Source organism: Trachinotus anak, unplaced genomic scaffold, assembly GCF_046630095.1.
Source record: "Trachinotus anak isolate AG129_WGS33_773 ecotype Australia unplaced genomic scaffold, CSIRO_AGI_Tana_v1 ptg000026l, whole genome shotgun sequence".
NCBI lineage: Eukaryota > Metazoa > Chordata > Actinopteri > Carangiformes > Carangidae > Trachinotus > Trachinotus anak.
In genome coordinates, this window is record NW_027273877.1 from 10,307,528 (window position 1) to 10,331,787 (window position 24,260).

At 40.4% G+C, this 24,260-nt stretch overlaps 2 protein-coding genes across 2 annotated transcripts in view; both read left to right on the forward strand.

Moving 5' to 3' along the window:
* The window catches only part of LOC139609502 (collagen alpha-1(XXVIII) chain-like), a 34,309-nt gene extending 18,546 nt beyond the window's left edge, over positions 1-15,763 (forward strand). The window contains exons 17-35 of the mRNA XM_071464196.1: positions 630-698; positions 848-916; positions 1,021-1,092; positions 1,183-1,251; positions 1,358-1,429; positions 1,586-1,654; positions 3,569-3,637; positions 4,109-4,177; positions 4,726-4,794; positions 5,692-5,760; positions 8,005-8,073; positions 8,222-8,290; positions 8,370-8,450; positions 8,588-8,623; positions 8,714-8,750; positions 8,943-9,500; positions 10,513-10,799; positions 10,887-11,148; positions 13,329-15,763. Coding sequence (XP_071320297.1) covers positions 630-698; positions 848-916; positions 1,021-1,092; positions 1,183-1,251; positions 1,358-1,429; positions 1,586-1,654; positions 3,569-3,637; positions 4,109-4,177; positions 4,726-4,794; positions 5,692-5,760; positions 8,005-8,073; positions 8,222-8,290; positions 8,370-8,450; positions 8,588-8,623; positions 8,714-8,750; positions 8,943-9,500; positions 10,513-10,799; positions 10,887-11,148; positions 13,329-13,537 — 2,304 coding nt within the window. The 3' untranslated portion in view covers positions 13,538-15,763. The remainder of the gene's footprint in view (positions 1-629; positions 699-847; positions 917-1,020; positions 1,093-1,182; positions 1,252-1,357; positions 1,430-1,585; positions 1,655-3,568; positions 3,638-4,108; positions 4,178-4,725; positions 4,795-5,691; positions 5,761-8,004; positions 8,074-8,221; positions 8,291-8,369; positions 8,451-8,587; positions 8,624-8,713; positions 8,751-8,942; positions 9,501-10,512; positions 10,800-10,886; positions 11,149-13,328) is intronic.
* Positions 15,764-17,628: 1,865 nt separating this feature from the next.
* Positions 17,629-23,889, forward strand: LOC139609503 (kelch-like protein 41b). Its single transcript, XM_071464197.1, has 6 exons — positions 17,629-18,846; positions 20,342-20,499; positions 20,934-21,041; positions 22,597-22,782; positions 23,234-23,380; positions 23,475-23,889. The coding sequence occupies exons 1-6, from the start codon at positions 17,740-17,742 to the stop codon at positions 23,584-23,586; spliced, it is 1,818 nt and encodes a 605-aa protein (XP_071320298.1). The 5' UTR covers positions 17,629-17,739; the 3' UTR covers positions 23,587-23,889.
* The last annotated feature ends 371 nt before the right edge of the window (positions 23,890-24,260 follow it).

The window sequence follows — 24,260 nt, forward strand, 5'->3', positions numbered from 1 at the left end:
CTGGAAAGTTGGTAAAATACATCCATGATGTCTGATCACAGCTGGATGAAACATAATGTTCCAGGACCCACAGTAATAGAGAACTGCAGGGTCCCTTGACTAATAGCCAATGGGGTTTTTTCTACCACTTCGCAAAAAATAAAAAATATACATGTCATGCATGGGGTATTTACAGATGTATCTCAAACATGTATTAAGCACAGACCTTATTTCATGAATCTAACCACAATTCCTTTCAAAAAACCCATACACTTCGGGATGAGGGAACCAGAGGTGCAAAATTACTAAGTTATTCCAGGTTGTAGGGCTCATTCCTGCAGCACTCTTAAGAGTGGGATCTGACCCAGACCTGTTTTACTGTAGGAAATGTGGATCTGAACCCATATGGGTCCCAGGTCTGGTCTCAGGGCCAAGGGTTCGGATGGACCTGGACTGTAAACTGCCATATTATACTGCATATTTAACTTCACTGTAGTTCTGTGTCCTCGTATGAAGCAGAACACATTCGATCAATTAAAGCTAATAATCCAAAGGTATTGTCAGTTGAAACTTGACCACCACCCAATAATTCGTGTTAATTCTTGATAGATGGTTCCTCTTTTTATTATTGCATCTATATATCCTTGCAGGGTGTAGAAGGACCAAGGGGGCCACCAGGGAGCAGAGGCCAACCAGGAGAGGGCATGCCTGGACCCAAGGTGAGAACGTACACTCAGTGTTATGAAGTTTGATGATAATGCCAAATTAACACAATCAAATAAATAAAATACTATTCTTTCATAGCCACTCCCCAGTGTCTATTGTTTAAAATGGGGGAATAATAAGAATGGTGTCTTGTCTCACACAGGGGGACCAAGGGTTGCCGGGTGAGGTCGGCGCCCCAGGGGAGAGAGGGGCTGGAGACCCTGGAGCTAAGGTTGGTCAAAGCGCTGTGGTGCATCAACAGCAATCATCCATACTTTTTCTCAGTGAAAAGTTTCCAGTCGATAAACTGACATAGATCCCTGAATCTGTCCTCAGGGCGAGCCAGGATCACCAGGAATGGCGGGTTTGCCGGGGCTGCCGGGAGAGGACGGAGCCCCTGGACAGAAGGTAGTTTGGAGGTTGTCTGCTCCAATATGCATCCTGTATAAGCAATCAAAAGTCAATTCATTGGATGCCTATGTGTGTTTGTGTCATCAGGGTGAGCCAGGAGCTACAGGTCTCAGGGGGGCAGAGGGGGCACCTGGAATTGGCACTCAGGGTGAAAAGGTAAAAAGTGACATTCCCTGCTAACTTTTTTGCTTGCTACATTGTATGATAATGAAAGTCACTGCTATCAGGTTAGTAATTAAATTTCCAATGATGATCTTTTAAGGGTGACCAAGGCCAAAGAGGAATAAGAGGCTTGACTGGTCCACCTGGCATTGCAGGACCCTCAGGACCAAAGGTTAGAGGCGATTAAGCCATTATTAGCTCTTATATAATTCAATAAATGTTTCTGCCTGTGGCCTCTTGGAGGGGTAAAAAAAGGTGAGGAATAATAAGAAACGATAAATCATTGGTTAATGATTTTAACCACTTGGTTTGCTTTGATCTTAATCAGGGAGAACCAGGGGCGCAAGGCCGGGCGGGTTCTCCTGGTCCACCAGGCCGTTTCATCGTAGGACCCAAGGTAACTACTTTCAGTTCCACTGCAGTGACCTTACAAAACCTTTTGTTGGAGTTTATTAGATTTGCTGGACATTTTCATAAAACAAGTGATCATGATTTTGATTGATTTCCAAGAGTTTGTGTTGGTTGGCATAATCAAGGGATACACGATAATTTTCTTGAAAGAGCTGGGAGTTAAGTGGAATAACTGTATCTTGTTGCACTAGCAACAATTGACATCTGTTACACAGTGATGTAATGTCAGCAGTGGTGGAAGAAATATTCAGATCATTTTTTAAAGGTGCCCTGTGGAGTTTTCACATGTATACATACATTCGGACTCAACAGATGTGATATATTTGAAATCATACATTGTTTACATTCATGCTTGCATGCTAGCAATCTTCTTCTTACTGTCTTTGTGTGCATATTGTGCACCACCACCACCTAAAGTCCATCTGAGGCATCATGGGAAACATGTATTGTGTAAATAAATAAATGTGTAATTCGTCACCCATGTGCTCAGGAGAGTACGTGTGTGTGCCTGTGTGTGGACAACAGAGACCCATTTGTAAAAACACTCTCCCATAGAGCTACCAGTGGTCAAAAACTCCACACTGTACCTTTAAGTAAAAGTACCAGTACCACAATGTAAAAATAGTTTATTACAAGGAAAAGTATTGAATACAAAGTGATATTAAAAGCATGTGGTAAGCAAAAAAAGTCAAAGTCAAAATACAAAAGATGATTATATTGATCATCAGCTAATTATGTATTTAGTACAAAAGTAAAAGTTCTCATTATGCAGCAGAATGGCTCCCATCAGTGTTGCAGTTGTCATATATTATGTTTTTGGATTAAATACATTAACATACATAATGGATGGATGTAAATGCGTTTTCCTGTTAGAGCTGATTTTAACTATTTTATATACAGTGGGCAAGGATTCCATTAGTGGCTCTAAATGCCCCAGGTTAACTCTGTGGCAATTACTTTGTGGCCACTTGATGAACTACATATTTGTTTGTTAATATATACATCAAAAGCACAGTGTGACTAAAATGATAAAAGACTGTAAGCAATCCTATATAACTTAAGCTGGATAGCTGCACTGTGGCAAAATGTGGCAATTACAATATCATGGTAAACGCTAATCTATAGTCTAACAATATCACAGGAGAGGGAGTCAGAGAGCCGACTCAGTAATAGCAGCAATATCTAATAAAAAATTAATATCATCAGCCACCATAAGCCACTGTTCATGTGAGACCAAGTAAGTGTGTAGCAACACAACCCCTGACTGTATTGAATGGGGGCAAGAGCGTGTTTTACAACTCATGAAATCAGCTTTTAATTTGCAAGAGGAAGACTGTGTCCTTATTGATTTTCTTATTTTGAAAGTCACATAGTGTTACTTTAAAGCATAAACTGGATATAAAAAATATATAAATAATAATAAACAATATATAAAGTAACTGCTGCATTATTACCTCAGTAAGGCCAACTTTTATTAGACAGATCAGTTGATATTATGCTTTCAAAATACATATTATTAAATATTTCTTCATGTAATGCAATTATAGACTAGATGAATTAAATTATAAACCAAACTAACTTGGGGAACTCAGGGTGGTACAGGAGGCTGAGGCATGTGGCTTTTGAGCACGTGTTTGCCCCCAAGTGGGGCAAGTCCTGACTGTTACATCATATTTTGCATCACAATCCAATACAGCTTTTGTATTCAAACTCTGAATCTGTAAGTGGTAAATGTCTCCAGTATGTCCAGTAAATGCAGTGGAGTAGAAAGTACAACACAGTACTGTGTAAAAGTACTTATTTTCATGCCACCAGTACTATGTTATGAACTTTATTGATATGGCATTACTTTAAATGTTATGAATGTGTTGTGTTAAAGAAAGCTAAAATGTTTTTCTAGGGTGATATTGGTCCAAATGGTCCTCCAGGTGCGATTGGGGAAACTGGCTACGGGCTTCCTGGTCCAAAGGTGATGCTCAGTATAAACACTGTATACTGTATAACTTTTGTCTAATTCATGTCTTTGATGTCAGCCTGTCAACACACACTCAGGTTTTCAAGACGAGTGCAGCATGTTGTCAGAGCTAAACAGTCTAGGTTTGGAAAATCAATTATGGAATTAAATGTAATTAGAGGCGGGTCTGGCAGCTCATGTGTGCGCTTTCATCATGAAGATCATTTCTTCAGGATCTAGCAGGAACAGAGATGATCTCAAAAAACATTCTGGAATTTGTTGGAAATATCAGCTAATAAAATGCTACAGCATGTTTTATAGTTTTAACCTTCCCCTGTTTTGATGAATCGCAAAATACTCAGGACAGAAGCACGCAAAGGAGCGGGAAGCACGTGTTCATTTACATCCATATTTCAGTATTTCAAAATTAGTTTATAATTCACTTTGTGTCCTTTCCATGATTGAATTATTATCTGTGTGCTACAGGGTGACCGTGGAGATCCAGGCCCTCCAGGTCCATTTGGTCCCAAAGGAGACGGCTATCCCGGCCCCATGGTAAGGAACTGATTGAGTCACTGACATGCCCATGTGTCCACTCATAAAGCTGTTCATTGTGTCTCGTCCTCTATCTATCTGTCTTTTGTCTTCCGTATTCTAACCATCAGTTCCAGCCGCCTATCCATCACTGAGACATTTATTACAGTATCTGACCCTCATATATCTCCTGAGTATGTTTTCCTTAATTAAGACCATATAGTGACGACACACAGCAGTGAAATCAGGAGTAGCATGATCACTGATGAAAAGATTTAAAAGAATAGCTCACCATTTTAGGAAACATTAAATATTATTAGCTTTTTTACATTAAATGAGAAAAATTGTTAGCTTAGCTAAGCATAAAGACTAGAAACAGGGAGAAACAGCTAGCCGGGCTCTGTCCAAAGGGAAGATCAGTGTACCAGTGCCTCTAAAGCTCACTAATTGATAAGTTATATCTAGTTCTGTAAAAAACAAATGTGTAAAAACTTCCAGGAGTGTCTGCCCCTTTAATAACTTTACCATCTCTGTGAGAGTATTCTACCTTAGTGTCCTGTGTTGTTTAGGGACCTCCTGGTCTGCCAGGACTAACAGGAGAACCCGGCCCTGAAGGAGTGGGCATCCCTGGACCAAAGGTGAGAACTTGATTCTGTCAGATCAGAAAATAATATCTGTCAAGTGGGTGCATGTTGGAGGAAAGAAAGTGATGTGTCTGTCATAAAGTTGCAGTAGTGCATATCATACTAGTGTACTTTGCTTATGTCTACGAATGCCTAGCATTAAGACTGGAAGCCGGGGGAAACGGCTACCCTAGCTCTCTCCAAAGATGAAAGAGTTTGCCCACCGGCACCCCTACAGCTCACTATATACAGATCCCATATTGTATAGTGAGAGTTCCATGATGTCTTTTTTGATAGTAAAGCAGGTCCAGGTTCTATGTTAATACTGTGAAAGTATCAAAGCCTCAGTCCACAGAGAAATGCACACAGCCTGTATTCAGAAACTGAGCCTTAAAACCAGCCGACAGGACTTCTGTAACTTTGTGATGTCACAACGAAGTGGTCACCGTCTTCAGGAACTACTGTCAAATATATTGAGCCAATTCTGGTTTAATCAGTGTTTGTATAACCTTGAGAAAATTACCACTGCAGACATCATGTATTAGTTGCTGTTTTTATTTGATAATGGCCATTCTGTTTTTAAAAAGCAACAAATCTTAAAATATAATATGATACCAGTTGGATGTGCTATGTGAGGCCAGAATTACCAGTGCAATTTTGTGTTAAGAGTTTTGCTAAATAAACCTCTGTTGTGAAGAGCAAAAGCCAAAGCAATTGTCAAATCTGCACTGGAGATAAGTGAAAATATGTCCCCACTGAAAGATTTGGCCCTTTTTTTTTTCTTTTTTTTTTGGGGGAGGAAACTAATTAAAGGAAACAAGATTTTACAGGTGTACATTTCTCTGATGGATTGTAATATGCTGTGTGTAAGTATTCATATATCTTCATATATTCAATGTGTGTTCTTTGCAGGGGGATATTGGTTTCCGAGGGTTGCCTGGTTTACCTGGACCTCCGGGCGAAGGACTCCAAGGACCCCTGGTACTTGATAATGTTTATGTTTCCCTGATTTTACTTCCATCTAAAATGAGTGTTCATTTAGATTTTTAACTCATGAAAAACAGACTTCACACTGTTTTTATGCAAACATGTTTCAAGGACAACATTTTACTATGCAGGAAGCCTTCTGTAATTTAATTTGACATACGACCAGATGGTGGTGATTGAGTCATTTTCTCTGAAGAATTGTGTCTTAGCTGCAGTCAGAAAGTTCCAGATTGAAAAAGAGTGCTTCATCTTGTGTGTGAACATGCCCACCACAGGAGCCTTATATTCAAAGGCTGCCAGTACATTCGTTCAGGGTATTTATCATGATTTTCCCTGCAGCGCTCTGACACATTGGTGCAGAGTGTGAATCTCCACAGACATATGTGCCTGATGAGAAGCACTTGGCTCAACAGGCCTAAGTGAGGAAACACCCAGCACCAGTATGTCCCAAAATATCACATCCAGATTCCCTGCAGGTTTCAGACCAGTGTGTTTGCAGGTCCAAGCGCTGTCACAGTCATGCAGCGGTTGACAAGATGTAATTGAGGAGTCATCTAAAGCCGTCAAAAGCAGATCATGTTGGCAGACTTCTGTCCTGATCATGTTGAGAAAATCGTGATGTTAGGAATTCATGACTCAGTATTATAAAACAGGAATAATCCACACCTCGAAGGGGTTATGTCCTCGAAAACTGACTGGCTTTTCAAAGTGTTTTTACATTCATTTTACATTTGGTCAAGAAAGTTAAATTATTGATTATACATGTGATTCATTTTGGACAATTTGACCATATTCTTACATTCAAAATTCAAATGACATAAGACTGTGGTTGCTAACCTTTTCCAACTCATGGTCCACTTGAAAATCTCAAAAAATGTTGGCGGCCCACATCAGACCCCATAACAATACGGAGGCCAAATAATTCCCTTTCATTGCACTTTTTATTTTAACAATAATGATTGAACATTCATGACCGAACTGAAAGCATCTGTCTCTTGACTCTCTTTCCTTTTAATTCTCCCTGTTGCTAATCAGCTATCCACTTTGATACTCCAGCTTTTGCCATTGTAATCTTTTAGTGCACAATCAGACTGAAATAGCAAACAAGTATGTGGTCCAGCTGGCAACAACATAAAAGTTCATGATTGGCTTATTAAGTTGATAGGCCTTAATACGAGAAACAAAACAAAACAAAACAAAATGATGACATGAGTTTTTAAACCGTTTCAAGATCATTTCTAAACATATACAGTATATATTATAATAGCATCTTTTCAACAGAATTGTGCAGTTTTGCATATGATTTGTCAGCATTATAGCAAAACCTTAATATACAATAAGAACAAAGGATATGAAGCCCCTAAATGTATTATTATGTATTATGAAACATTTCTATTTTATAATGTCACTGTCAATGCAGCAGCAAACTCTGAATAAAGCTGTTTCTCTGGAACTGTTCGGGGGACACAGGATGTCTCGGAGGGGTCCGTTCAGCTTGTTGAACGGACATTCTCACTCTGATATGTACAAATGTGGCTTAAAACTGCGTTAAAATCAGGCAGAGAACCACAACGCTGACACATGCACAAAGGGGATATGACATCACTGACATCAAATGAAATGGACTGTTATCTTGATTCAAATTATGGATTTTTCTAGGTTTGAAAATTGCTGGAAACATTTTGGGTAATTCAAGAACACAGCTAAACAAAATATATAACATAGGTCTAATTGTTTTTTAGACACTTAAATGCAGAGAAGTTACATACATACGTTTCACTTCACTTCTTCAGTCCAAAGACCTGATTTTCAAATTCTGCCGTTTACGTCACGAACCATCCACACCCCTCAGGTCGTCTGGGGCAGGCCTGCTTATTGTCCCAAGGTCCCCAGAGTCGAAACCAAACATGGAGAAGTAACGATCACTTTTTATGCAACGCATCTGTGGAAGAAACCCCTTAAAAACTTAAGATCCGCTCCAGCTGTCAGCTATTTTAAATCAAGGCTGAAGCGTATTCACTGGAACTACAGCGTCATTTTTATTCTCCTGTTTATTCCAACTTATTTCACCTTTCACTTATTTCCATCTTCTTTTTAAATCCTCTTTGTGTCAGTCTTTTTTATCTTATCTTGTCTTTCTTTTGTATATCATCTAAATGCCTTTAAGGTGTCTGTGTGTGAAGCACTTCAAACTGTCTTGTTGTTGAATGGTGTTATACAAATAAACTTGCCTTACAGGGTAACCCTGGGCGACCTGGCCCACCAGGGCCAACAGGGCCACAAGGACAAGGAGTTCAAGGGCCAAAGGTAATCTATGACTTGTTGTCTTCTTTATCAGATACTGAATTATTTCTGAGAGATTTTCATTCTGCTGCACATTCATATTGTGCTCAATAGTTTAACCATGAGCATATTGTACAGTATTTGTTGATCTGTGTCACTGAGTTTGCTTCAGGGTGAACAAGGGGCCCAGGGCGTGACAGGGCCAAGGGGACAGCCTGGAGAGGGCTTCCCTGGAGCTAAAGTGAGTTCTGTTGTTTGAATGTGGGGTTGTGTGCACATATTATGTTCTGACCACTGACATTTTGCTGTACGTGTGGCAGGGTGACCGTGGCTCAGCAGGGGAGAGGGGGTTGAAGGGGATCAAAGGAGATATGGGCGATCCGGGAACCTCAGGGCAACCTGTGAGTGATGCTTTTATAAGCACTTTTACTGCGGACCGCTTTGTCACAGGCAAAAACAGGGTTTAAACCTTCAATGATCTGTATGGAAATGTAATATATTATGTTCCAACTCTTCAACATGTTGTTTCTTACCTTAGGGCCGACCTGGTATCAAAGGTGAAGCAGGACTCACTGTGAGTCTCCTCGCTTTTTCATTTCCTTTTTCATTAGTTTATTCTCATGTTTATTTAAATGCTCAAACTGTGTTGGTGTGTTCATTTCAGAGAGAGGACATCATTCGAATGATCAAAGAGATCTGTGGTAAGGTCTCTCATGATCCTTTCAATATTCTTTTCACTTCTCAGTATTGACCGTTATAAGAGAAGATTAAGTTTCTGAACCTTAGCCACCCTCGTCTTATCTGTGCATCATTAGATCAGATTCCACAGACTGAACCTCGTCAAAGTGACGTTTTCAGTCATGAGCTCATATTTTCATGTGATGTGATTCCAGGATGTGGGATCAAGTGTAAGGAGAGGCCCATGGAGCTGGTGTTTGTCATTGACAGCTCGGAGAGCGTGGGCCCAGAGAACTTTGAGATCATCAAGGACTTTGTAAATGCTCTAGTCGACCGGGTCACAGTGGGCCGCAACGCCACCAGGATCGGCCTGGTGCTGTACAGCCTGGAGGTGAAGCTGGTGTTCAACTTGGCGCGCTACGTCACCAGACAAGACATCAAGCAGGCCATCAGGAACATCCCATACATGGGAGAGGGCACGCACACGGGTACGGCCATTCGTAAAGCTACACAGGAGGCCTTCTACAGTTCACGTGTTGGAGTCAGCAAAGTTGCCATCGTGATCACTGACGGCCAGACGGACAAACGAGAGCCAGTCAAGCTGGACATAGCCGTGCGGGAGGCACACGCTGCTAACATTGAGATGTTCGCTCTGGGGATTGTGAACACCTCAGACCCGACGCAGGCTGAGTTCCTGAGAGAGCTGAACCTGATCGCCTCTGACCCAGACACCGAGCACATGTTCCTCATTGATGACTTCAACACGCTGCCAGGTAAGAGGAGCTCAGCTTTGGTAGGTGTCAATAAGAGATGTCACAGCTACAATGCTGAGGATATGTTCGAGGTGACTTGGGAATTGTGTTGCCGCAGCGTAGTTTGTCTGCCAGACCATGAAATGTCTATTTTAAAACTGTAAAATGTTGCACTAGTTTTCATGTGTTTGTTATAGGTTGAAAAAAAAAGATTATTAAACATGAAAGTACATATAAATGTAGCAGTAGACAATAATTTTATACATTTTATATTAGACCAAAATCATGATTACTGTACTTGAATATTTTAAAAGCATGCTTATGTTTTTAGGTTTCATTTCTAGCCAGTATAGTTGGAAAATCAGAGATGTGATAGGAATGAGTGAATGAATGAGATATATCTGATAGTAATTAGTGAGCTTCAGATGTCTTGGTCGGGGAATTTGAACTTTGGACAGATTGAAGCAAACTGTCTCCCTCTGTTTCCGGTCTTTTTGCTAAGCCTAGCTAATTTCCTGCAGGTTCGATCTTAATATTTAATGTAAAGACGAGCGACTGGTATTGATTTTATCATCTAACTCTCAGCAAGTAAGTAAATAATTATTCCCTGAAATATCTAAGTCTTCCTCTTATTTTCATTGAGGCTATTTCTCTTCCTCGCTGGTGGACAGATTTGTCCAGGAAAGCAGTATAATTTATGCTATGCTTTGAATAATAGCAGTTGCATAAAGAATATGATTTGCAGGTAATGAACTAAAACAAACATACGGTCCTTTAATATCACAGATCTTTTATGTGATATATAACCAAGGCTTGAAACAAGTGTAAGAGCATCCTAGAAATGTTTTACCAAGACTGAGTCTACAGCGATGCTAGCAGCCATGCATTAATTAGGCATCAAACATAAAGTTTATTTGAGGCTAATGGGGACGTCATATTAGGACAGTCTTTAGAGATGCCAAAGTCACGGTCCAGCTGCCTTCATCCTCCAGCTCTGGCTCTGACTCCTCCTCTCTGGGTCTCTCTGTCTCAGCTCTGGAATCCAAGCTGGTCAGCCAGTTCTGCGAGGACGAGAACGGAGCCCTGATATACAACAGAATAACTAACGGCTACAACGGCTATAGAAACAATGGCTACAATGGCAACAGGAATGGCATCAATGGGCACTACGCCATCGGTGGCTATGGATACCAGCCTGCGACTGAGCAGGAAAAACTGAACGGGCGACAGGCTGGCACCAACGCTGGCACCAGCACCCACAGCCATGGAGGCCGGGTAGAGGCCACCCAGCATGGCAGTAAAGGATCCAGCACAGCACATGTACGGAGCATTTAAATGTGTATTTACATTGCACAGAGATCATTACTGAAAGGCACAAAGTGTTAACGCTGGTTTTGTCACCACCAGGGCGGAGGAGCGCAGCACACTGAGACAACAAACTGGGGAACTGAGCGCGGGGACACGTTTAACCGCGAAACCTCAGATCTCAGACCCGTCCCTCCTACCAGAGAGGACTCCTCCATTAGCCAAGGCTCCTCCTCATCCTCATCCTCATCTTCATCATCAACATCATCATCATCATCATCCTCTTCTTCTACAAACATAACCATATCATCTTCAGGTGTATCTGTACAGAACGTACCTGCCCCAAGGCCAGCTCTCCCCAAAGGTACAGACAGTCCATCGGACTTGTATGTTTACTCTATTTTTCCTCAAGAGAATGTGTTTTTTAATTGTCAGCGCAGGTATAGACATGGCACAGTTACAAACAGAGCAGTCACCCACAACAAGCATAATTACAGAGAAACACTATCAACAAAAGAAAATGAACAAGCAAAGCTGTTTCCTGTAAATGACGCAGACACTTCCCAGGCAACAGACACGAGATTAATCATGCCTCAAAGTCTCTTTAAAATGAAACAAGTAATAGTATATATGTGTGCTGTTATACTTTTTAAATACATCATTCCTTCAGTGTTGTCCAAATAGTTCTTCCTCAGACACACCTTGGTGTTAGAGATTGTGACAATGAACTTTGGTTTCATTGTGTCCCTTTTCAAATAAGTGTAATTTAAAAGAAAAACTATATTTGTGAATCAATTTTCAGGTAGTTGGGTCAAAATTGGACCAGCACTGATGAAATCATGTATTTTCCTTTAATTATCATATATGCATAATTATGACCTATTAGTATAATAAGTATTAAGAACCAACAGCAAACATATTTCTGAAATGTGAATATATAAATAGGGATGAAATTATAGGAAACCAGCTGGAGCGAACAAAATAAAAGCAAACTGGAGCAGGAAAGAGGAAGGAAAGGAGGCACGTCCGAGAAGTTATGAAATAAGTTAGTAAGTTAGTTAGTATCACAGTGGCGTGACGTGAAGAGACATGGAAAGTGACTGCAAACTGAATCCTTCTTTATTTTCACTGCTGATAAATGCAAAGAACATGAGGTTAAGTGATGTAACATCCAACCAAATGTTCAAAAGCAAATAGTAACTACCACCCCGCACAATGCCTCAGATAAACTATTATTCATTCACCTTGACTGCTGATGTTTTGTACAATTGCTCCAAAGGTATGCGCTCACCTCTCTCTGTGCCGCAGTGACTAATTAACTTCACAGACCTCTGGAGAATTTTTGAGCCATAAAAAACATGATGAATCAACATCATCCTTGAGTTTGCAATACAGAGTAAAAGTTAAAGGATTTTTACTTTAAGGTCACAGTGTTCAGTCTAAAGGCAGTAGATTGTAAAGACTTATTATTGACCCATTAATGTTCTTGTTTGTATAAAATTGATGAAACTTCATACAGCTAGGCTATAATCGACCAAACAAACCTGGTATATTGTTGCGGTAGTATTTATAAAACCTATCACTGGCATTTAGTGAAAAGGTAACTCAGCTAGAAAATTAGAAAGATCAAACAAATTATGTTAATTATCATTTTCTGACGAGATCTTTTCTGCGGCGTCCGTCTGAATCACCCGCGCAGGACAGAACTTCATTATTATAGCTGCGGTTCAGCTTAATCTGTGCTCGTTTTTAAACCCCGGCAAGTTCCAGTTTAGCTGAAGCTGCTTTAAACTGCAGCAGATCAAAATGTGATCAGATCTGCCGTGATGTCTCGTGACAGATGAATCTCCAGTGAGGCTCTGGTCCAGTGTGGAGCCCATGTGCTGGAGGGGACACAGCTTTCCTAAAAGCAGTCCCTGTGTCTGCAGCAACTAGAGGGAAGGAGATTGAAGAGTTCAGGGCCTGGCTCCGGGGTTATGATAAGTGCTCTGTGATTGACAGGCTCTGTAATGAGGTCATGTAGGTGAGGAGCAGGGAGGCCAATTATTACCAGCCGCGACAGCACGGCCGGTATTGTTTTCACCTAGTTCAGTCGGTATGTGTGTGTCTCATCATGGCGAAATGTGGTCCTGGAGTACTATAGCGGAAGCTACCACAGAAGAGGTTTTGAGGACTTGTCTGTCTGTGGAGAGATTTTGTCAATGTGATAGCGTCAGTGGTGCCGACAGGATTATATTTCATAGTACTCACAAGAACCACCCGTCTGCTTGTGGGCCACCTTTATATTTCCTACTACAGTCGCCACCTGTCCCATATGATACGGGATTGTCCTATATTTGAAGATAAAATGCTGCGTCCTGTATTGATTCAATTTGTGCCATATCTGAAATAATGTAATATCAGAACTACTGAGTATTGATCAAAATGTTACCAGGTGTGATCCCAGTCTTTTTCAAGAGGGCAGTGCCTAAGTGGAGTGGGCGGACAGGTCATGAATCGTTTTCTCTCATCTAACCTCATCTTATATGACGTCTTTTTCCGCAGAGACCGTGCCCTTAGACCCTCGCTGTGGCCTGGTTCTGGACCAGGGCACGTGTCGGGACTATAACATTCGCTGGTATTACGACAAGCAAGCCAACGCCTGTGCCCAGTTCTGGTACGGAGGCTGTAACGGCAACAGAAACCGCTTTGACACAGAGGAGGAGTGCAAGAGGACGTGTGTGATCGCCAGATCCACCGGTAGACTGTCGTGATTCATGCCTGCCATGCTGATGTCATTTATGTTATTCACACCTGCCCTGCCCACCTGCAAATGTGTCTTTTTCTTTGATTTTTTTTTTTTTCCTTTTGTAATTTCCTCAGCCGCAATGAGGCCATAACAATCTTATTGGTTCCAAATGTTTTAGAGTATTTACTTCCGTATGTTCTTTTTTCTCGAAGGCTGAGTGAAGGCATCTGCCATACATCTGCTGTAGATACTTCGATGAGGGGCAGCTAATACCAGCTTTTTTCACTGGGTTATGTAAAGTTTGTGCATAATCCTCAGGCATATACATGTACACTGATGTTTCATATCACTGCTACGTTATAGCTCCTGTCTTTGTGCCCCCTCATATAGAACCTATTGTAATATTATCCTCCTCTAAGTACAGAGAAAGAGAGCCTTTTGATATATACCTCTATTGTTTTTATAATAGCATCTCGTGCAGGAGATACTCCATCACTCCTTCTCAGGAATACAGATGAGCACTTCCACTTCCCTGGGGATTCATGCACCTATGGGACATGATCTTTTTTTCATGAACAGTCTGTGAGTGCTGCAAAGATTGTGAAAAAAAAAAAAGCTCAACATGATTAGTAATAATATTTTGGTGCCTTATGAATGTGCCATTAAAATAAACTGTAGCTATGAATTTCTTTAGGGTATACTGGTGTTTAAGCATAATCACAAGAACTAAAAACACACAGCAGAGATTAAGCCTCTCATCACTTCTATCAGTGAAATATAGTTTGTTTTGTTTTTATATAAAATGACTGATGCTCTGTAACTTCATGGAACCATTTTGTGCATTTGAATGTTATTTTAGGTTTTCTGAATGAAAATGTGATGTTTTGTGTTTACATTGTTTCACTTCTTTCTTTGTTCAAGCAGTAAACTTACACTAAACACTGATGGACAGACACACATATACACACTGCCCTCTACTGGGTAACACTTGCTGTACACTGAATGGGCAGCATTTTACTTGTGTTGTTGGGCAACTGGTTTCTCATTGTGTTACCCAGCTGGAGTGACTGCATAAATCCATACTGTATTGTTTATTACATGGTCAACATTTGATGACAAACATTTTTAATAAAAAGGATCTAAACTAATATTTAAAAAGGAGTCAAGTTCATATTAAGGGACTGTATGGAAATGATTAGTGGGGGAGGGATGGTCGGAAAAAGGAGGACGGAATTCTAGTTTTTATTATTTTTTAGGAGACTAGTTACATCAATGATAATCAGATCACACCATCAAAATCAAACAAGTAGCAAACAGAAGTAATATGTCTGTTTTTAGAAACAGAATAAACATGCCTCTCATTAATTAAACTTGATCTCTTTTTTTCATTATTTTACAGTCCTTTCTTAATCTGCATGTAAACAGAGCCCTATATAAAAAGGGAACGGTCTATTTTCTATAAATTCAGCATTTGCTCCTTTCACTTTTAATGTATGTGTTTCATTAGTTTATTTGGATCCCTGTGGTCTGGCAACATAAGCAAATAACCACATCACATTTGAAATCAAATGTTGATAAATCCTGATTGTTGTATTTCAGCATATCCAATTACCCTTTTGCCAGTTTAGCCAACCTCACCTCAGCCAATCGGCCACGAGAAGCTACTGTCAGACTGTTTCACAAAGGAGTCTGGTGGAGCTTTGACAGTCACTAGAAGCACATTTATGTGAGACTCACTGCGTGGGAGGCTGTGATGTAGCTGAGCTACCAGCTCTACTACAAGAGGCTCTCTGCTGTGTGTGTGTTTGTGTGGCAGGACTTCAGCAAATACCACAGCTACGCTTTTTATGGTGATTAACTTTAGGGTTTGTCAGCCATAAATATCTTAACACTGACTATAGCACAGTTATCTGTGGGCCAGTGTGTTGTGTTTATTGCCCCTGTAGAGGAAAAAAACCTTGTTCGTGTAAAATGTCATTTTTTGGAGCTAATCAGGCTTGCTAATGCTACTAGCTACTAGGATATGAGTGTGGCTATGGTTAGTATGAAACTATGTTCAAAGTACTACAAATAATACAAAATAATAAACCACAGTCTTGCCTATTTTGTCATGGTTATGGAGAGAAGAACACAAACCTACAAATCCAAGCAGATAGATATGGTAATAATTAGCAATTATGTTTTGCCTATCAGTTGTTAAATGAGTTGTACCAACTCAATGTGGTTATTAATGTAATATTTTTTTAAAAGGTTTGGTGTTGTTGTTTTTTGTTTGTTTGTTTGTTTTGTTTTTTTCTAAGGGTCCAAAGAAAATATATATATTTTTTTGTTGTTTTGCTTTCTTACAACATGAAATAGGCCTATAAAGTTTACCCAACCCCACCCCCCAACTACCACCCACCTCCCCATCCCGGTAATTTTCATACAGTCCCTAAATACTCCATAAAATAATCACATATTTGCAAATCCTTTTTAAAAACGTTACTTAATTCATCTGTTGTAGCTTTAGGGAAGTGGCAGAGCTTTCTTACACAGAACCTGCTCTTCTCCTTCTGCTTAAATTACTTGTTAGACACTCCTCGACAAGTGGCATAGTCTGATCTATCTTTAGTGCTGCCCACGGGAGAAACATTACCTAACTCCACATACTCCTCACACTTTATCAGGCCACAGAAATAAGATTTAACAATATAAGATCCTATTGATCCAGACACGTGAATAATGGCTTTCTTCAATTGCCTGCTTTAACATTTTGTACTAAAATGCATGGCTGTGTGCAAATTGACACCATTTATCTTCAAGAAGAAGGAAAACTGAGTGAGTAAATGTTTTCAGCAAGGAAATTATCTCAGTGATCGAAGGGCATTTTAAACCGTTTAACTGCACAGCAACACACACACACACACACACACACACGCACACAGTCACAAAGACACACAAAATGAAGCAGCTGGACAATAATCCATCTCACAGGGAAAAGTCAAAACCATTCTGATTGGTGGACAGAGCTGCTTGTATGTGTGGTTGTCACCTGTTTCTGCACACAACTGCTGCACCCAAACTCTGGTCCATTTTTAGTGCAGTTTCTTTGTGCTCTTAAGTCTCACTTTAATAATAGTGATAAGATAAGATAAGATAAGATAAGATAAGATAAGATAAGATAAGATAAGATAAGATAAATATTTTTTATTGACTGTGGTGGGTCCTTTGAGAAGCATGAACCAAAAGTACTTTGTTTCAAGACTAAAACACATAAGTGCTAAAAGAATGTTAGAATTAACAGCAAACAACTAGAAATAACAAACGGTTACAGTTCAAAAATATGAATTGAACTTTAAACATTAAAACATCTGTACATTTACAGGGGTAATTACTAGAATGTGAAGTTGAAACACATCATCTGTAGCTATTTTGATCATTTTAAGAAAAATAACCCAATATTTGCTAGTTGTAGATTCTCAAATGTGAATATTTGTATGTCAGTAAATTAAACATAAATATTTTGCCTTGGAGTATTGGTTGAACAAGACCATTTAAAGATGGTACATTGCACTCTGAGAAATGTTGGTGGAGATTTTAGCCTTTTCTTCTGTGACTCTTTATAGACAAGAGAATAATTAGCTGATGACTGAACAGGACTGAAAATAGTAATTTGTCGCAACCCTAGTACTATGACAGTGACAAGTGTAATTATATTAACTAATAATTATAATTATAGATAGATAGATTAGACAGAACAGATAGAAATAATGAAAAAACAAATGAAAGCCTAGAGAATACGTACACTTCTGAATGTGACAGTGACTGCTCTAAATATCCTCCAAGTCATACGTTCAGTTTGAGGTGTGCTATTTGAGGGCTTTGACAGCATTGTCTCTGCTGTTCGGCTGCCACATGACACTCTGGGAGCTGAATCATGGTGGCATATCCCCAGCCTGAGCAGCCAGTTGCTTCTTTCAGTCTGTGACAGCAGCTGCTCGAGCCGAGGCCTGTGCTGTGCTGTGATTTGGCCCAGTCAGATTCCACTGGAGCTGGAGTAGGCAGGGGGCAGAGGGGGCTATATTTAGATTGGGACAGGATTAAATTGCAGGGTCTTCACACTGGGAAGCTTTTCTCTGCTCTGCCTTTTCCAGCCAGGACCGTCTGCCAAAAGGACCTGTGGCCACCATCTCCTTCCTCTCTCCACAGACCCCCTTGTTTGCCTGCTGTTTCCCCTCCTGACACATCATGGACCCCAACGCCATCAAGGAGGAGCTGCGCCTGTTTCAGAGCACCCTGCTCCAGGACGGGCTGAAGGAGCTGCTGAATGAAAACAAGTTTGTGGACTGCACCCTGAAGGTAGGTGACCGCAGCTTCCCCTGCCATCGGCTGATCATGGCCGCCTGCAGCCCATACTTCAGGGAGATCTTCTTCACAGAGGATGGGAAGGAGGTGGAGAACACCAAGGAGGTGGTCCTGGATGATGTCAATCCTTCCATCCTAGACATGATCATTCAGTACCTCTATTCGGCCGAGATTGACCTCACCGATGACAATGTGCAGGATATAATTGCTGTGGCGAACAGATTCCAGATCCCTTCTGTATTCACAGTGTGTGTTAACTACCTTCAGAAGAAGCTATCCCTGGGAAATTGCATGGCTATTTTCAGGATGGGCTTGGTACTCAACTGTCCCAGACTTGCCGTAGCTGCACGCAACTACATTGCTGACCGCTTTGAGCTCCTCTACAAAGATGAAGAGTTCCTCAGGCTTGCAGCCCACGAACTATTTGCCGTCATCGGTGGAGACTCGCTGAATGTGGAGAAGGAGGAGCTGGTATTCGAGGCGGTCATGGCCTGGGTCCGCTTTGACAAGGACAAGCGCACCAAGGTCCTGAAGGATGCTTTCAATTGCATTCGCTTCCGACTGTTGCCGGAGAAGTACTTCAAAGACAGAGTGGAGACCGATGAGATCGTCAAGGCTGACCCAGAGCTCCAGAAGACGATCCAGGTCATCAAGGATGCCTTCAAGGGGAAACTTCCGGAGAAACCCAAGAAGGAAGGGGAGGAAGGCGCTGACAAGGAAGGTGAGGATGAGGACAGCCTATTCCCCGGGTTCCTGAATGACAACCGCAGACACGGCATGTACGCACGTGACTTCATCATGATGATCAATGACACGGCGGCAGTGGCCTATGATGTCAGTGAGAACGAGTGCTTCCTGGCAGCCATGTCCGAGCAGGTACCACGTAACCATGTCAGCTTGGCATCACAGAAGAACCAGCTCTACATCATTGGTGGACTGTTTGTTGATGAGGAAAACAAGGAAGTGCCCCTGCAGTGTTATGTCTATTTGGTAAGTAGGTTGATACTCCTCTATTTTATTGCTTCTGCAATTACAAAATACTGCATGAAAATAAAATACTTTTTGGGACGTATTCTTTTTCTTGCTGACAGAGTGGGAAGGAAAAACCTCCCTTGTTACAAGTTGGGAGTGTTTACACATTATTTCATGATGGTTAGCCCCACTACTAACCTTGTAGTCAGAATAGATAAATGGAAAAATGTGTATAGCTTCTGAATTTATTGTGTTAGTGTTGATACTGGATTTTATCTTGATGTAAGTGACAGTGGTAGTGCATTTGCAGCCAGTCTGCCAACAGTTTGTTGATGACTAGTTGTTTTTACCAAGTAGGAGATATCTTCACTTTCAGAAATTCCTGATATCTGGGTGACCTAATAGCCAATAGGGGTATATCGTGTGGGCACAAATGCTCTGCCCAGTGAGTCCCCGGGTTTGACTCCCGGCCGATGGGCCTCTTTGCTGCATGTCATTTCCTTTCTCTCTGTCCCTGCATTTCCTGTCTCTCTTCGCTGTCCTATCTAATAAAGACATTTCAGATGCCTCTAAAAGGTTTTTTCCCATTATGATGCTTCTAATTATGGTTTAAATGATAGGGCGTAAACGTGGCATTAAGCACAAATAGCGGAAGCAGGGGGAAACAGCTGGGTTTATCATTTTTGTAAGGAATTTCACCGAGATAATGATGAGATCAACCAAATGTTAATTAGTTATATTTAAAGGTGCTGAGGGTAGGGTCATGCTAACTGTTTCCCACAGCTTGTATGATATACTAAATACTTGAAGCAAGGGGAAACAGCTAACATGGGGTTTTTGTTTCTGTAAGGAACTTAACAGAGATATTCATGAGATTAAACAAAATATGACATTTTTGAGTAAGCATTGACAGGCTAGCTGTTTCCTGCTGCTTCTGGTCTGTATGCTAAAATAAGCTAACCATGTGATGGCTTTAGCTTTTATAGTAAATGGACAGACATGAGCGTGATATCAATATTCTCATCTAACTCTCAGGAAGAAGACAAATAAGCATATTTCCCAACATATAACAACTATTATAAATAAAAACATCGTAAGGGTATAGTATCTTAAACGTGAAAATACATGAAAATAATGCACTAACAGTTAATAACAGGCTGTTCTTCCTTTGGAGTATTTTTGCTCATTCATACCTCTTTTTTTAAAACCACAAATTAAAGAAAAGAAAATGGGCCAAAAATTCAAATACATTTTTCAGTATGTAACCACAAGAATCACTGGGATACGGTTATTCCTAAATCCTCCTGTGAGCAAACGATGGGTCATGTTTCCCATGTTACCCATGAGTTCTAAGTCAATACACACTTAAATACCTACATTTTACAGCATAATCAATGTGTGGATACCATACAGTACAATGATTCATTCCCTTCTTTATGGGGAGGTAAAGACAAAGAGCTAATGGGCACTAAGAGGGTGCTTTTAATGTACAGTATTGTTTTCTTCTCCACAGTTGGATCCACTCACTTCTGACTGGGTTGCCCTGCCACCCATGCCTTCTCCAAGGTGCCTTTTCAACATCGGAGAGAGCGAGAACTTGCTTTTTGCCGTGGCTGGGAAAGACCTCCAGACCAGCGAGTCGCTGGATTCTGTGATGTGCTACGATGTTGAGTTAGTGGTATCATTTTCTTCTTTGCTCTTTATCCCCCGCTCCCTGTTTCTTTGTTTCACACTCTGTCTCACCTTTTGTACAGTTTTCAGGTGATAATTAACTTCAGGAAATTAACAAAATTGCTTCCTTAAAAAAAAGAAAAAAAAAAGGAATATGTGTTGTTTAATTGTGATGTATAATTAATCATCTTTTGATGTTATCTCACTTTCTTAATCTTCTCCGGTTGTTTTTTCCCTGTTTATGTTCAAATATTTAACATATTTATATTCATTACAAATACAGACTGATCTGGCTCCATTGCATGGGAAAACATGCATGCCACTATTAAGCATCTGAAGCTCTGTTTAAGGCACTAGCAAGAAATTCAAGGGAGCAAAATCACACTGAATGAGTGAACTTGTTTAAAATTATCACTTAAATCACCTTTTTTTAGTAAGATGAAGTGGAGTGAGACCAAAAAGCTTCCTCTGAAGATCCACGGCCATGCTGTTGTCTCCCACAAAGGACTGGTCTACTGCATTGGAGGGAAGACAGATGATAAGTGAGTAAATGTGTATGTGTGTGTGTGTGTGTGTGTGTGTGTGTGTGTGTGTGTGTGTGTGTGTGTGTGTGAGAGAGAGAGAGAGAGAGAGAGAGAGAGACCTTACACAGTGAGCTGCAGCTGTTTGTAGTCTATCATCCTGACAGACTGTGGAGCTACATGGCACCTTATAGACGACAATTAATCTGCTGCAGTCCAGGATGGTCTAATATATTAATATAATGGTAAATACTGATCTTGTGCAACTCTTGTTGTATAGTACAGTGAGAATACAGAACACATTTTTTTTTCTCTGCCTGAGAGTATGGCATTGAACATAACATGCTGTGATGTTCAATATGTTTGCAGTGCATGCAGCAGTGTGACACACTGTGCTTTACAAGACCATGAACATAAAGGTCAACAAACCATAGGATCAAATTCTGTAACATATAACAGGCTAATCAGTCTGTTCAGTGTTTTCACCTGCCAGGGGACCACGCTGCTAATCATCAAAAGGAAACAGGTGTACTTCTCCTGCACTGAATTTCATTTGGGGTTCTCAAAAAAGAAGGCGTGAAAGCTTCATCAGTGTCTTATCGAACAGCGTGACATGCGATTAATTATCAGCAAGGACACATTTAAACCTGTGAGGAAAAGAAAAAATCGACAAGGGAAATAACTGAATATGTACTCCCCCCAAAAAAAAAAAAAAAAAAACGATGGAAAAATAATACATCACCAAATGTATATGTAGACATCCAAGAACACACTCATATATAAACTATAGGATGACAAAAGTTGTACTCTAGAGAGGCTCCAGCTTTTATTTCAATTTACTTTCTCCCAAAAGCTACATAATATGGGGCAATCCCAAATGAATGGGCAAATTCACGTTAGAGTACAAAGATAGAACGCACAACAAAATGCATTATATTTCTTATCATAGACTGAGATTAGGGAGATTTAAAATATTGCATTCTTCTCATATCTCATATCAGCAGTATTATCTGTTGTGTCCAGATGAGTCATTTTGTAGATACATGATATTGTCATTTTCAGCTATATCTAGTATTGTTGCAAATTAGATGGTGTTGCTTTACTTTTGTGCCATTCTATATGTTGTGATAATAAAATGTAGAAAAAAAACTAGCTGTCTTTTACATGTATATAAAACTAGATATTTAGTCGTTTTGTTTCCTTTTTTATTTTCATTTCTGCCTTTATTCTTATTCAAAATTAATAAGTTACGTGAAGTGAAACTTTCATCATCAATAATTGTAATGTCACCTTTTTGCAAATGTCTCTGGGGAAAAATAAACACTGTGGTAATCATATTTACAAATCGGTTTATCCCAAACAATCTTAATTGGGAATTGTGTGACAAGCTCCCTTATTTATCTGCTACATGTTTCATGTGGAAAAAAGGAGCTTTCTCTGAACGATCTTAAGGAACAAAAAACTCCACCATCCATTCATTAGTGTGAGCACTATAAACGAACATCATCTGATTGTCCTGCAAAATCTCTTTTACATTAAAAGTCCCACGCCTGTATTCCTCCCTGCGTCTCCACAGCAAAGCTCTCAACAAGATGTTTGTGTACAACCACAAGCAGGCAGAGTGGAGGGAACTGGCAGCCATGAAGACACCCAGAGCCATGTTTGGAGCTGTCATCCACAACGGCAAGATTGTGGTGGCTGGAGGAGTCAATGAGGAAGGCCTCACTGCTACATGTGAAGCCTACAACTTCACAACAAACAAGTATGATTGTGTTTATACTATATATCTTTTTAGTTAAGGAATTAACAACATCAAAAGTCCCAAAGTGTCTAGTATAACATAAAGGAGACATTGTGAAAGTAATTTAACCAGTTATTTTATGTATTTAAAAATGTATTTAAAAATGTAAAAAAAGCTAGCTAGCTCAGTTCCGTTGGCCAGAGAAAGTTTGTCTTTGTTATCATAGTTTTATCTTGAAGGAAGAGTGACAGGAAATAAAAACTGAAAGTGTCATTGGCAGTAATATTTTTTTCATAACGTGTTATTTATTTATTGAACATAACTTTTGGATACTTTGGGCCGCCATATGTCTCAAATAATAGATCCAAAAAACAAAATGCTGAATTTCAACAAATATTCCGAGGAACAAAAGACATCTACAGTGAGAGCTCCATCTTACACTTGACCTTCTCCTAATGCTGTGTCTCCTCAGGTGGGAGCCCTTCACAGAGTTTCCCCAGGAGAGGAGCTCTGTCAACCTGGTGAGCAACGGTGGCTCTCTGTACGCTGTGGGCGGCTTCGCAATGATTCAGATGGAGAACAAGGAGGTGGCTCCCACAGAGGTCACTGATGTCTGGCAGTAAGTCTTCTCAAGTTATGGGACTAAGATTCAACACGTCTTTCTTATTTACCATTGCTGTCATACTGAGATCTGACTCTCTTTCTCTTGTTAGGTACGAGGATGATAAGAAGCAGTGGAGTGGCATGCTGAGGGAGATGCGTTACGCTGCTGGCTCCTCCTGTGTGTCCATGCGCCTCAATGCTGCCAGGATGCCCAAGCTGTAAACAGAACCACTTTCACCCCTCTAACAAGACCCCCCACCCCCAGTCATCCCCAGCAAGCCGCCTCCGAGGCGTCTCATCCTCTGCACTCGGATTTCTGTGTCAAGTTGATCTTTGACATTAATTTTTCTCAGAACTCAGATGATTTTTATCTGTACTATAAACACTTGGTTATGCCGCCTCTTCAAAGACTGCACCATCCCCACAGTATTGAAAAAAAAAAATCCACAATTTAGATTGATCTATAAAGCTCTGTTTACATCATTTCTAGCTCTTCTTTTGTAAAATAAACATTCGTAAACTTTGGCTTCTTTTAGTGTTCTGATTTTGTCTGATCTACAGAAAAGTGACTTTACAGAGACCATATCAACATGCCGAGGGCAACCGAGGGAGAAAAGACACATTTGTAGCTTCTTTGTACTTTCAGGTAAACAAGGAAGTGGAGCTGGGTTAATAGCAGGCGCAGCCTTGACATTTAAATACAGCATAATGATGTTCCAACATGTCTGCGTGTAAGCATGACCGTGGGTTTACTACACTGCAAGTAGTCGTCAAAGATGACTGGAAAAGTTGAGGTGTGTCTGTTCCTTCACGCTGGAGGAAATACATTCTCACTGAGCTGTAATGTTAAACGTGCTTTTACAGTAAAAGTAATTAATGGCATACAAAAGGTAATT

Coding starts and splice junctions, on each gene's coding strand:
- LOC139609503 (XM_071464197.1), top strand. CDS start 17,740: ATGGACCCCAACGCCATCAAGGAGGAGCTGCGCCTGTTTCAGAGCACC. Junction 20,500..20,933: donor GTGATGTGCTACGATGTTGA/GTTAGTGGTATC, acceptor ACCTTTTTTTAG/TAAGATGAAGTGGAGTGAGA. Junction 23,381..23,474: donor GAGGTCACTGATGTCTGGCA/GTAAGTCTTCTC, acceptor TTCTCTTGTTAG/GTACGAGGATGATAAGAAGC.